Source organism: Callorhinchus milii, unplaced genomic scaffold, assembly GCF_018977255.1.
Source record: "Callorhinchus milii isolate IMCB2004 unplaced genomic scaffold, IMCB_Cmil_1.0 Scaffold2, whole genome shotgun sequence".
NCBI lineage: Eukaryota > Metazoa > Chordata > Chondrichthyes > Chimaeriformes > Callorhinchidae > Callorhinchus > Callorhinchus milii.
In genome coordinates this window covers 44,441,352-44,454,662 of record NW_024704743.1, presented here as the reverse complement: position 1 = coordinate 44,454,662, position 13,311 = coordinate 44,441,352, and the positions used below count along the sequence as shown (strand labels likewise).

At 46.4% G+C, this 13,311-nt stretch overlaps 1 protein-coding gene across 1 annotated transcript in view; it reads right to left on the bottom strand.

The window, feature by feature from the left end:
• The window catches only part of LOC103179943 (ubiquitin-conjugating enzyme E2 E1), a 68,484-nt gene extending 55,870 nt beyond the window's left edge, over positions 1 to 12,614 (bottom strand). The window contains exons 1-2 of the mRNA XM_042332285.1: positions 12,123 to 12,614; positions 10,892 to 10,942 (exon numbers count right to left, since the gene is read on the bottom strand). Of these exons, the coding sequence (XP_042188219.1) occupies positions 10,892 to 10,942; positions 12,123 to 12,511 (440 nt within the window). The 5' untranslated portion in view covers positions 12,512 to 12,614. The remainder of the gene's footprint in view (positions 1 to 10,891; positions 10,943 to 12,122) is intronic.
• Positions 12,615 to 13,311: the final 697 nt, after the last annotated feature.

The window sequence follows — 13,311 nt, the reverse complement described above, 5'->3', positions numbered from 1 at the left end:
CATCCATGCAACGAGCATTGGTAGCTATCTCTCCAACAAGGACTTATATTTACATAGGACCTTTGATATGAAAAAAAATTCTATTGCAGATCACAATCTGCCAGCTATTCCTGATAAACGAGGCACAAGTATTATTGTATGCATGAATTCCCCCCTTCCCCCATTGTCTTTGTTAAACCACTTCAGTACAGAAAGAAAAATAGGTCAGGGAGACACCAATTTCCCACTTTTTCTTAGCTCTATAAGTCCTTGCTCGTATACACATCATACAGGTAGATATATGATCCTACAGATGGCATAAATCACACGTGTAGATTGAGTGGCACATTACTTTAGTTTGAAACCTGAGATTCTGGACATGATTGTGAGCTGGTTATGATCGGCTGTTGATCATCTTCTCCCCTGAAGGCTCTAAGGCATGAAATGATAGTTCTACAGGTGTTGCCAAGTGATCAGTTTGTCAAACAAAACACCAACAACAACTTGCCTTTATATATTGCTTTTCACATAGAGAAACGACTTGAGAAAATTACTGAAATGGTACCAGCTATCGAGCAGGGAGGGAGTGTGTAGAAGGAAGATGGTCACTGTAATCATGACCGAAGAAATAGATTTTTGGGAGAATTTTAAAGATGCTTTTAAGGACCGATAGGGAGGTGTTTTGGGGATGATTTTCGGAGGGAGTTCCAGAGGGTTGTGGTATAGTGGCCAGAGGCATAACTGTCAATAGTTGAGGCGAAAAGGGTGAGAAACATGCATCAATTTGTCAAACGGAGAGGGCGAGCATGGGGGATTTGTAGATGAGAGTTAGGATCTTGAAGTCAATCTGTAGAAGTAAGTGGATCCTAGCAAGAAAGGGGGAGATGGGCATTTGACGCTTATGTTGACCAAAGTGTTCAACAATTGTGTGATAGAAGTATCACAGCTGAGGATGATACCATATAATAATCCTTGCATTTGATATAGCACCTTACTATAACGTTGAGACGTCTCAAAGCGCTTCACTGAATATATTGCAAAGTGAATTGACTATATTTTGTGGGCAATAAACGGCATCCAATTGTGCACAGCAATTTCCCGCAAACAGTCGTGGATTGAGTGACCACACTATTTATTTATTTGTAGGGATTTTTACCCCCAGAGAGATCTAACAACTGGGTTCCTTCTTACTGCTAGGTAAGCAGAGGCGTGTGGAGTAAGGAAACTTGCCTAAGGTATCACACTGCCCGGGAATCCAACCTGGGTCCTCTTGCTTGTGAAGCAAGTGCTTTAACTACAATGCTACAGGCTCCTACCATCCTACAATCACAACTTTGAACTATTTTAAATTTAATAATAATATTTCTTTACCACTGTGCTACAGGAGTTCACTGTAGCACTAAAGGAGTGTTCATGCACAAATCTTTCTTGCAAGAGTCACTATTTAATGGTCAGGAGCAGGAACCCCAATCTCTTCCTCCTTCCTCTCTACTAAGCCTATTCTCATTAAGGCAAACTACAGTGTTTTTTTCTGCCATCTGAGGTACGATCTGCTAACTCAGCTCATATCCTACCTAACTTCCTGATCTGCATGGCACAGCACCACATCAGGCACTGACTCGACACATGTTTGTTTTCATTGATTCCAATTAAAAGAATGAGGCAGGTTTAATAATAATAATGATCCTCGCATTTGATATAGCGCCTTATCGCATCTTCGAGATGTCTCAAAGCGCCCTACATAATATACTGTAATGTGAATTAACTGTATATTTTGAGGGGAAAACGCAACAGTCAATTGCGCACAGCAATGTCCCACAAACAGTCGTGGGTTGAGTGACTGGTTTATTTTTTTTTGAAGGAATTACTACCCCCGGAAATTGAACCTGCCAATTGACTAACAACCGGGGGTTCCTACTCACCGCTTGGTAAACAGAAGCATGTGGTCCAACGTTTCACCCTACCAGGAATCGAACCAGGGCCTCTCGCCTCTCGCTTGCGAGTGGTCTAACCACTACGCTACAGGACTCCACAGTATACCATAAACAGTCGGGATTGAGTGACCAAATTATTATTTATACATCTCTTTTTGAAGGATTACCCCCAGGAAAGCACTGTAGTTAATCTGGATTTTGTGAGATGTTATCTGTACTGTTTGCTCATCTTCCTCAATGAAAACTCGTCTCCAAAGTTTACTGCAGCAAATGAATGATACCCGGAGTTCGCTTAAGTTTGGTGGAGTCCCTGAGGGAGGGCAGGCATGCTGGATCAACACTTGCTGCATAACTGCAGCTAGGATTCTCCAATCGAGAACTGCCTTTTGCCTATCGTCTTCATAAGATTATCACTTGCACCAGTTACAAACACATTCTCATTTTCAGTCACACTTTCAGGATAGTCTGAGTCAGAAACTCATTAAGCATTCACACAATCAATGCACATCAAGACTATCTTACAGCTGTGACATTATTATGGGTTATAAGTAGTGTTTAAGCTCATTGGATATAATGAGGAATATGAAGAACTTTCACTACTGTGAATTGCTTCATTTGAAAGGTCAGCTCACAGCTAAGGAAGCCCAAACACAGGGTATACAAGCTATTGGCAAACAGTAATAGATTGTCTCCACTGGGCAATGAATCAATTAAGAGCAGGCACAAACTTAAGATTGTCCAAGAGAAAAAATTGTTACGTAGAGGCTGGTTGAAATGGGAAATTGTTGAAGCTTTGTTGAAGCAGAGTCCATAACTTCTTTCAAAGGGGAATTTGATGCGTGTTTAATAATCGGGAATATTAAACGATAATATGGAGCGAACAAGAGAGTGTGACTCTATTTGTTAGCTCATGTGGAGAAAACACCAGTGCAAACGTTATGGGCCAAACAGTCTATTTCTGTGCTGTAACGTTCTATGATCGAATCCATTGCCAGTAGAGAATAGGATTTAAAATCTAATTTTCCAACAGAGGCTCCAGTGCTCTTTTGGAGCAACTGGTTAACATTTTTGAAAAGAAAACACTAGAGTTTCATGAGATATGCTGTCTGATTTTCCAGTCGTCCACTCTTATTTGAGTATAAACATATCAAACTGGGAATCAATGTCACCCGTGCCTCGAGAACCCAAATGAAACGCCTCAACGCAGCCTTTCTAAGTGAATCTAAATATTTTGTACATAGTTTCCAATCTCTCCCAAAGGAGAAAGGAGGACTCCCAAAGGAGGAAGGGTGAAAAAAGGATATGTCCTCAGTGATGGAATAATCTGAAACAATGAATACTGAAACCTTCACTTTAAAGTAATCATGCTTTATTCAGCCACACTATTTATAGGATTTTTCAGCTATGCAGCAATGATTCACACCAAGTGTTGCACAGCAACTAGATTGGACTGCACTATTAAAATATTTCCACCAAATGACTACAAATTAAATATTTGCATTTTAAATTCATAATAACCATGCCATGATGTTTGACTTCTGTTATCACATCCATTGGTTTCCAGGCGTTGACGAAATATGTTACTGATTTGTGAGTCAAAGGGTTTCTCATTCACAGGATTTATAAATTCACTAATCTCAATTTATATAACTTCCTGTGCTTATTTCACATCAGGAAAATATCTGGGTTTTATTATGCCATTAACCTCTCTCTCTGACTTGCAATGTTCCCACTGCCAGCCACCAAAAATATCTGCGCAACACACATTACATTTACAGCTCTAGCTTCCCCACAGTTTGGATGGAGTTGATTTTCTTTCAAGTATTACATATATTAATGAGGTCTTTATGATTCCACTTTATTATTTAATCTTTAATTTTGGCGCAAAGATTCCTCTCATCCAATTCCCTCAAGGAAGAACCCCTGCTAATCCAAACCGCAAGAGTGCTGGTTAACAGTGGAATTTGCTGAAAAAATAGAAAAGTTTTACTACTGAAAATCACTTTTCTTCTCCAAAGTCTCCCCCAACCCACCATACTACACCTCTCGCCAAATACCAACGTGCACTGAGATATGCTTCCAGATCTGCTGGCAAAGAAAGTTCTCTGCTACTATGCATCCTCCACACGTGAACATAGACTTTGAGCATCTATGGCCCATTTGACTTTGGAGAACATAACAGCTGAGACAGTCTTGGTTTGTCACCCAATTTCTACACAGATCTCTTTGCAACATGATTCGCTGAATAACAAACAGTATTGGGAACCACAGCTGCTCTTTCCTTATTGTGGGGATTACCAAGATCAATTTTAGTGCTTTAACACCACTGCTCCTTCAAACCTTCTTTCCAACGGCCACAAGACTGTGGAACTGAACTCCCTCCACCTTTTGTTCTCTTCTTCCACAAAAATATCTCATAATTTCAAATCCATACTTCACTACCAAACCAATTTTTCTCAACTTCTCTCATGTCCTTGCTCAGCAGGTGTGTTATCCTGGCCGAGATGGTAACACTCTTACCCACATTGGGACTTTGAATTCAGTCCAGACTGATTGGAAGAGGCCAATGCAATAAACATGCTTTCATTAGGAGTCGGATGGTCTCGACTAAAGGACAGCACCTCTATAAATCCACTCCTTAACATTGCATCCGCTCAACATTCAGATGCGAGTCTTAATTCCACAAACCTTCTAACTCAACAACAACAAAATTACGTTTGCATAGTGCCTTTAACGTCGGGAGGATGTCGCAAGGCGCTGGGTCAGAGGCGAGAATGCAACTAACACCCAAGTGGAAGCAGGTAGGTAAAATATATTATCTCCCATATAAAAGAGGTATTCTCAAGAAATCCATTGACAAGACAAATTCAGAACGATAATCGTTTTCACCTACTTTACATCAATTACAATATTCTCAAAATGTCCATCAGACAAGAATTCGGTATACATTACAGAACTAAATGTCTAAATCAAACACAATCTTGCATTTATTTTCACTCCAAGCTGTGATCTTTTATTTCTACTTTCAATACACAATTTCACTTCAAAATACACTAAACTTTACAGTTTATCCTGTGATTTTATGGTGGACATTAAAGAACCCATGGCACTATTCTAGTTGATAATCCCAAAGATAAAATTGGTAATTCACTTTATGACTGTTTGTGGAACACTGCTGTGCTCAAATCGACTGCCGTGTTTACCTACATATACAGTCACACTTTACAGTAAATCCTGGTGAAATGGAAATATCCTCCTGATATGAAAAGCAAACGCAAGGATTATTATTATTACTACTACAACAGCAAAATTACATTTGTAAAGCACCTTTCACATCGGGAGGATGTCCCAAGGCGCTGAACAATCAGGAATCAGGACCCGAGTGTGGGGAGTTGGGGGGGGAGCAGGAGTGGGATGAGGAATAACAACAACAACTTGGATTTATATAGTGCCCTCCACGCCGGACGGGGTCTCAGAACACTTCACAGTAACATATCCCGGGGCCATCCCAGGGAGAGGGGGAGGAAGGTGACCAAAGGCGCGGTCCAAAAGAAAGGTCTTCAGCAGAGGCTTGAAAATAGGAAGAGAGGGGGTGAGGCGAAGGGAGTGAGGAAGGGAGTTCCAGAGCCTCGGGACATAGTGGCTGAAGGCTCAGTTGTCAAGGGTGGAGCGGAAGATTTGAGGGACAAGGAGGAGGCCAGACCCGGAGGAACGAAAGCAACGGGGATTGTTTTGAGGAGAGAGGAGGTCAGAGAAGTAGGAGGGTGCAGAGGAGTGGAGGGATTTGAAGACAAGGGTGAGGATCTTTAAATCGATCCTCTCTGGGACAGGCAGCCAGTGCAGTCTGGCAAGGACTGGGGTGATTGGAGAGCGGAGGTTGGTGCGGGTGAGAATGCGGGCGAGAATGCGGGCGGCAGAGTTTTGAATAATCTGGATTTTATGGATGGTAGTGGAGGGTTGGCCGGTGAGAAGGGAGTTTCAACAGTCCAGCCGAGAGGTGACCAAGGCATGGACCAGGGTTTCAGCGGCTATCGGAGAGAGGTATTGGCGGAGACGGGCGATGCATCGGAGGTGAAAGAAAGCGGTGCTGGTGAGGGACCGGAGTGGGAGAGGAAGGATAATTGGGGGTCGAAGTTGACAGCTAGGTAGCGTATGGGTTTGGAGAGTTTTAGGGGGAGGTCGGGTAGGTGGAGGAGGTGAGAACTGTGAGATTTTAGACGTTGACGAGAGCCAAAGAGTATGGCTTCCGTCTTGTCAACGTTCAGCTGAAGGAAATTTGCGCTCATCCAGCCCCTGAGGTCTGACAGGCAGGCTGACAGAACATCAGGGGACTGGTGATTGCAAAGAGAGGTGGAAAAATAGAGTTGGGTGTCGTCCGAATACATGTGGAAATGTACCCCATGTCTGCGGATGACATCCCCAAGAGGGAGCATGTAGATCAGAAAGAGGAGGGGGCCAAGGATGGATCCTTGGGATACCCCGCAGGTGACCGGATGAGAGAGGGAGAAGCCGTTTATGCAGATGTACTGCTGACAGTTTGTGAGGTAGGACTCAAACCAAGCGAGTGCAGTCCCACTGAGGTGGATGACAGAGGAGGCGGTGGAGGAGAATGAGTGATCGACTCTGTCGAACGCGGCGGAGAGATCCAGGAGGACAAGGAGGCAGAGGAAGCCCTGGTCACAGATAGAGAGGATGTCATTTGTGACTTCCACTAGCGCAATCTCTGTACTGTGGGCAGGACGGAAACCAGACTGGAGGGGTTCGAAGAGGGAGTGGGAGAAGAGGTATGCGCGGAGTTGATGGGCAACAACGCGTTCTTGAACTTTTGCGAGGAAGGGCAGGTTAGAAATGGGGCGGTAGTGGCTGGGGTTTGAGGGATCCAGGGAAGGTGCTTTGAGGAGGGGGGTGATGACAGCAGTTTTGAGGGGGGCAGAGACTGATCTGGAGGGAGGGACTGGTTCATGACATCAGCCAGTAGTGGGCAGAGGAGGGGGAGCTGGGTGACCAGCAAGTTGGTGGGGAGTGGGGTCAAGGCAGCGGGTGGTGGGTTTCATGGAGGTGATGGTGGGTGAGAGGAAGGAGGGAGAGATAATAATAATAAATCTTGCATTTGATATAGCGCTTTTCACGTCTTCTAGACGTCTCAAAGCGCTTCACAGAATAGACTGTGAAGTGAATTGACTGTATATTTGTGGGCGAAACGCGGCAGCCAATTGCGCACAGCAGTGTCCCACAAACAATCGTGAATTGAAAATGACCAATTTATTATTGTTTTGTTTTGGAGGGATTATTATTAGGCTCTGTGTGGAGTAAGGAAACTTGCCCAAGGTTTCGCCCTGCCTGGAATTGAACCCAGGTGTCTCACTTGTAAAGCAAGTGCTCTAACCACTGAGCTACAGGACTCCACAGGGAGGAAGGAGTGTAGGATGGGGGTGGTGGTAGGAGCAGATGATGGGGAGGGTGAGGGGCACAGAGAGGGCATGGTGGTGGGTGACAAGAGGCAGGTGGATGAGGCTGCCTGGCGGATGTTGTGTATTTTAGATGAAAAGAACTCCATGACCTCCTCGCACTTGGCATTTGATATGAAAATTGAGGAGGACTGAGGGGGTCACGGAGGAGGTAGTGGGTGGTGGAAAAAAGGATTTTAGGGTTGTGTTTAGCCTCCAAGTTGATGTTGGAGTAGAAGGCCGTTTTTGCACGTGTCAAAGAATGGCGGTAGCTGTGGCGATGCTCGAGCCACAGTTGCTGGTGAACTGTCAGGCCAGTTTTCCGCCATTTGCGCTCAAGCAGCCGGGTTTGGGTTTTTAGGCAGAGGAGATGGTTGTTGTACCAGGGGGATCGGGTGGGTTTGGAGATGGTCCTGGATTTCAGGGGGACGAAGGAGTTGAAGGCGGAGGAGAGGCGATCATGGAGCAGCTGGACGGCTGCTTCAGGATCTTCGCGGGTGGAAGGCCAGAGGGATAGGATATTTGAGCAAGGGCAGAAAGGTAGGAGGGCGGCTGAAGGCACGGTCGAAAAGGAGGGTCTTGAGTCATGCCTTGAAGGAGGTAAGGGAGGGAACAAGGCAAAGGGATTGTGGAATGGAATTCCAAAGGGCTGAAATCCCTGTCCGCCGATGGTAGGGCGGGTTGGAGCCTGCTGGGCGGAGGGAGTGGACAGGTTGATAGGAGTTTAGCAGGTCAGAGAGGTAGGAAGGGGCAAAGCCATGGAGGACCTTGAAAGCGAGGACAAGGATTTTGAGTTCTATTCTGAGGGATGGGGAGCCAATGGAACCGGGTGAGGGTGGGGGTGATGGGGTCACGGTGCCTGGTGTGGGAGAAGACATGAGCTGCAGAATTCTGCATGATCTGCAGCTTGTGGAGGGAAGAGTTGGGGAGGCCGACAAGGAGGCAGTTTCCGTAGTCGATCCTTGAGGTGACGAATGCGTGTGAGGGTTTCGGCAGCCTGAGGGGCGAGACAGTGGTGGTAATAAAGTAATTAACTAGAAGAAAGAACTTGCATTTTTATAGCACCTTACATCAAAGTGCTTTGGAGCATTTATTCTCAAGTGTAGTGACTAATTTTGTTGACACACCTCGGCCCACAAATAGCCACGAGACAAATAACCAATTTATTTGGAGGCCATTGTTGGCCAAAATACTAGAAAAAATACACTCAGACTGAGCCAAACTAACAACTAGAAGACGTCAAGACTTAATGATTTTTATCCCAAAATACAATTTGTCCAGCAAAGCCCACAATAAAAAAGTATGTGATAGAAATCAATACAACCCTCTCTGTCCCCACTCTGGAACTCCATCCCACAGTCCTTTCGCCTCGCCCCCTCCCTTGCTTCCTTCAAGATCCATCTCAAGACCCTCCTCTTTGACCGTGCCTTCGGTCACCCTCCTACCCTTACCCTCCCAGCCTTCTAAGCCTCTTGATCCCAACCACCAGCTCCGGTGCAGATCCCTGACTATCCAGCACCTTGGGACACCCTCTTGATGTGAAAGGTGCTATACAAACGGAATTTGTTGTTTGTTATTGTTGTACAGCTTCTAGTAACTGGCTGCATCACAAACAACTAAAAACCTTAACAAATGTGCACGGTTAGAACCTTCTCCAGACATATGCTGCAGAAGCTATGGTGTTTGCAGCACACTTGCCATTATCATTTGGATGACGAGCAAAAAGATTCAACCGTACTTGTCAATTAAAAGGATTATCAAGACCAGAGAGATTGTGCTACCATCCTGGAAAGCCACCCAGCCAGGAGGATTACGCTGCTTCCATTCCTTGAACCAGGAAAAAGATTCTGACAGACTGTCCTGTGGATCAGATGTTTGTTAAACTGAAGCCCTGTCTGTCAGTTCAAGTTCAGGTGGACGATACAGATCCCATGTCACGATTCAAAAAGAGAAGGGAGTATTTCCTTGTGTCCTGGCCAACAAAACCCTCCCCAAAAAACTGGTCACTCACTTCATGGCTGTTTGTGGGACTTTGCTGTGTGCAAATTTGCTGCATGTTCACCTAAAAAATACACATTTATTCCAATTTACAGTATATCCTGTGAAGTGCTTTGAGACATCCTCCTGACATGAAAAGGCGCTGTATCAAATGCAAGTAATATTATTTCTCCTTGTCTTGACAACTAACAAACGCCTGTCACCGTGATTCTGAAAAAAAATCCTTCCCCCAAATTACCCCCAGAAGGGCACAAGAACATTATTTCAAAATGTCTGTGCATTTTGGAGGAAATAAATGGGAAATAAAAGTAACAGTTATTTCTATGAAGTTATTTCTCAATGAGTGATGTAGGCTGCAATAAAGTTTCAACAAGGCTTGCAAAGTTCAATCAGCTCAAGATCAAATACACCACAAGTTGAGACTGCTTGTTCTTCAAAGCCATTGGACATAGATTTCTGATAAATATATGCATGCTTGGTGCTGAGGTTCCCATTAACACAGCAATCATGTGGTATGAACGACAGCACAGAATTGTTATTAATGATAGTTTAACCCTAGAATTTGTTTGAAACAATCCTGCTGCAAAAGAAGATTGTAATGTACTGTGTTATTAAATTATGTATTCGCAGTTGAATCTTATTAAATTCCGAGCTAGTTTCCTAACATTCACTTGGATTACATAAACTTGCCTTCAGTGTACCTGAAATTCCAATGTGATTTCAACATTTTTTGCCAGGACAATGTTGTGAGCAATTGTTGCAAAATTAATGTAACTGCAGACATGCTAAAGGACGAAAATACAAACAAAATTACACAACCTTTGAAGCTTCTATAATTACGTGGGTTCGTGTACTAATCAGCTCTTTATTCCTAAAATGCAAATAATCAATACTCGGCCACAATTTACAGCCAATTTGGGATCACAATCTGGACCCAGAACTGCTTCAAAGAATGGCTTAAAAATCACTTCAGACCAGTATCAAACCACTCACCATTGGTGTCAAAGATAAGGAACCTGTTCACTCACACCTGAATACTGAGACACTCAAAGGAACTTTTACAATATCCCACTGATCATCAGCAACACGTTTTACATCAGCATCAGCACATCCATCACTATTTCCAGCATGGAAAACACCAGGAATACTGAACACCATGAGCTTCATAGGCACATGTACCCTCCCTTGGGAATAACGAAGGAAAAGTTCAGTGCTGGGCCACAACAGTTTTGTTCGAAAATTCACGAATTGGTTCCAATCCCAAATTTCCCATTCCAGCCCCCAGCCTCCAGCCCCCGCCCCCCAGCCCCTCCAGCCCCCCCACCCCCAGCCCCCCCCAGCCTCCAGCCCCCTTTTGCATTGCTCCCAACAGTGCGGCGGTGGGTTGGGGTGTTTTTTTCCCCCCGTCGGCCAAACCGCCGCCCCCAGGAGCTCACCCTTTGCCTTTAAGGGGTGCTCTTAAACCAAACAATTCCATTTTATTGATTATTTCTCTCTCGTTTTGTTGTTTTTTCGAAAAAAAAATCAACAAACCTGCAGTTCGGCGGCGGATCCAACGTGATATCAGCCAACTCCTTCTGGATCCTGTCAAATACATACATACATAATATATAATATATATATAATATATATAGTGAGAGAGAGAGAGAGTGTGTGTGAAGTCAGAGAGCAGCATCCTGACACAATCTCTGGCGATTTAAAAGCTCGAGTTACTTTAAATGAAAGTCAAAAATATATATATATACATAAATTTACACATATATATATATATATACACATATATATTTATACAGACACACATTTGAAAGCAGAGCAGTCTGACCTCTGGCTGAGAGGAAAAACATGGCCGCCCTCCTCACTGCTCTGCTCCAGCAGCTCTCACACACACACACACAGTCCCATCCCCACTCCCCCCCCACACACACACACACACACAACCCCCCCCACCCCCCAAACCACAGCCCGAGCCCCCACAGAGCGGGGCCGACAGCCCTGGGCTGGCGGTGGGGGTGGGGGGTGTGGGGGGTAAAGCCATTTTAGCTAATATGCAAATGAGCCGTGAGCTCTGTCTCTCTCTCTCCTCTCTCTCTCTCCTCTCTGTTGGCCATTAAACAAACTCGGACACAGGGGCAGAGAGAGAGAGAGAGAGGGGGGGGGGGGGGGACAGGGAGAGGGGGGATGGAGGGAGGAGAGAGAGAGAGAGGGGGGGACAGGGAGAGGGGGTGTGATGGAGGGAGGGAGAGAGAGAGAGAGGGGGGGACAGGGAGAGGGGGGATGGAGGGAGGGAGAGAGAGAGAGGGGGGGACAGGGAGAGGGGGGATGGAGGGAGAGAGAGAGAGAGGGGGGGGACAGGGAGAGGGGGGATGGAGGGAGGGAGAGAAAGAGAGAGGGGGGATGGAGAGAGAGAGGGGATAGAGATAGAGAGAGGGACAGGAGGAGAGAGAGAGAGAGAGAGGGAATGGAGGGAGGGAGGGAGGGAGAGAGAGAGAGTGAGGGGATAGAGAGAGAGAGAGAGGGACAGGAGGAGAGAGGGGATAGAGAGAGAGAGAGAGGGACAGGAGGAGAGAGAGAGAGAGAGAGAGAGGGAATGGAGGGAGGGAGGGAGGGGAGAGAGAGAGAGAGAGGGGATAGAGAGAGAGAGAGAGAGGGACAGGAGGAGAGAGAGAGAAAGAGAGAGAGGGGATAGAGAGAGAGAGAGAGAGAGAGGGGAGACACAGGGACATCAGCTGTGTGAGGAGTGTTGCTCGGAGTCTCCCCCTCTCACCTCTTGGCGCTGGTGGTGAGCAGTTTGGGGTTCTTGCTCATGGTGCTCTTGGCTTCTCTTTTCCTCTTGTTGCCGCCGCCGCCGCCGCCGCTGTTGTTGCTGTTGTTGCTGTCGCTGCCGCCGCCCGTAGCAGTGATGGTGCCGCCGGCGATGCCGCCGCCGCCGCTGTTGTTGTTGTTGTTGTGCTGCTGCTGCTGGTGGTGGTGGTGGTGGTGGTGGCTGTTGGTGTGGGGGTGGGCGGTGGGGGTGGTGATGGCGGCGGCGGCGCTGCTCTGCTTCCCCACCGCTTGCAAGGAACTTGAAGAAGAAGAAGAAGAGGAGGAGGAGGAGGAGGAGGAGGAAGAAGAAGACGAGGAGCTGGTGCTGGCCCTCGAGTCGTCATCCGACATCTCCACCGCCTGCACTCGCTCTCACACTCCGGCAACTCTCTCTGTCTGTGCACTGCCCTCTCTCTCCCTCTCCCTCACTACACACCAACACAAAACAATCAATAGTGACCCCCCCCACACCCCCACACTGCCCCCCTCCCCCTCCCCCTCCCTCACACCACAAACATAAATCCCAAGATCTGCTGTTTTGCTTCCTGACCAACAAATCGGGTAGAGTTTATGTGTATATATATATATATGTGTGTGTGTGTGTGTGTGTGTTTATAGATTTTATATATATATATTAAAAACAAAGGCTGGGGATCTGTACCTGAGCACAGACACAGACAGACAGAGTGCGGAGAGAGAGAGAGAGAGAGTGAGTGAGAGGTTCAATGTCAGTGAAGAGTGAGTCCCATCTGATGGGAGTGTAACCCTCACAGCGCCGAGACACTGACTGACTGACACTCACTCCCTCACTCACTCCCTCACAGGGAGATAGAGATCTCGTCACTCCCCCTCTCCCTCTCCCCCTCCCTCCCCCCCTCCCCAGCTCCCAGCGCCGTCAGCAGGACCTGGAGCCGGAGCTGCTGTTGCCTCCTCCTCCTCCTCCTCCTCTCCTCTCCTCCTCTCGTGGTGGACGAGAGAGAGAGAGAGAGAGAGAGAAAGAAAGAGAGACAGTAACAAATCTCGCAACAATAATAAAACCTCGCAGTTTGCACTGTGGACACTTTGCATTATTTCACAGTAAGAACAAAAGTGGTGCATAGTCAGTCTAGTGTGTGTGTGTGTGTGTGTGTGTGTGTGGGGGGAGAGAACAA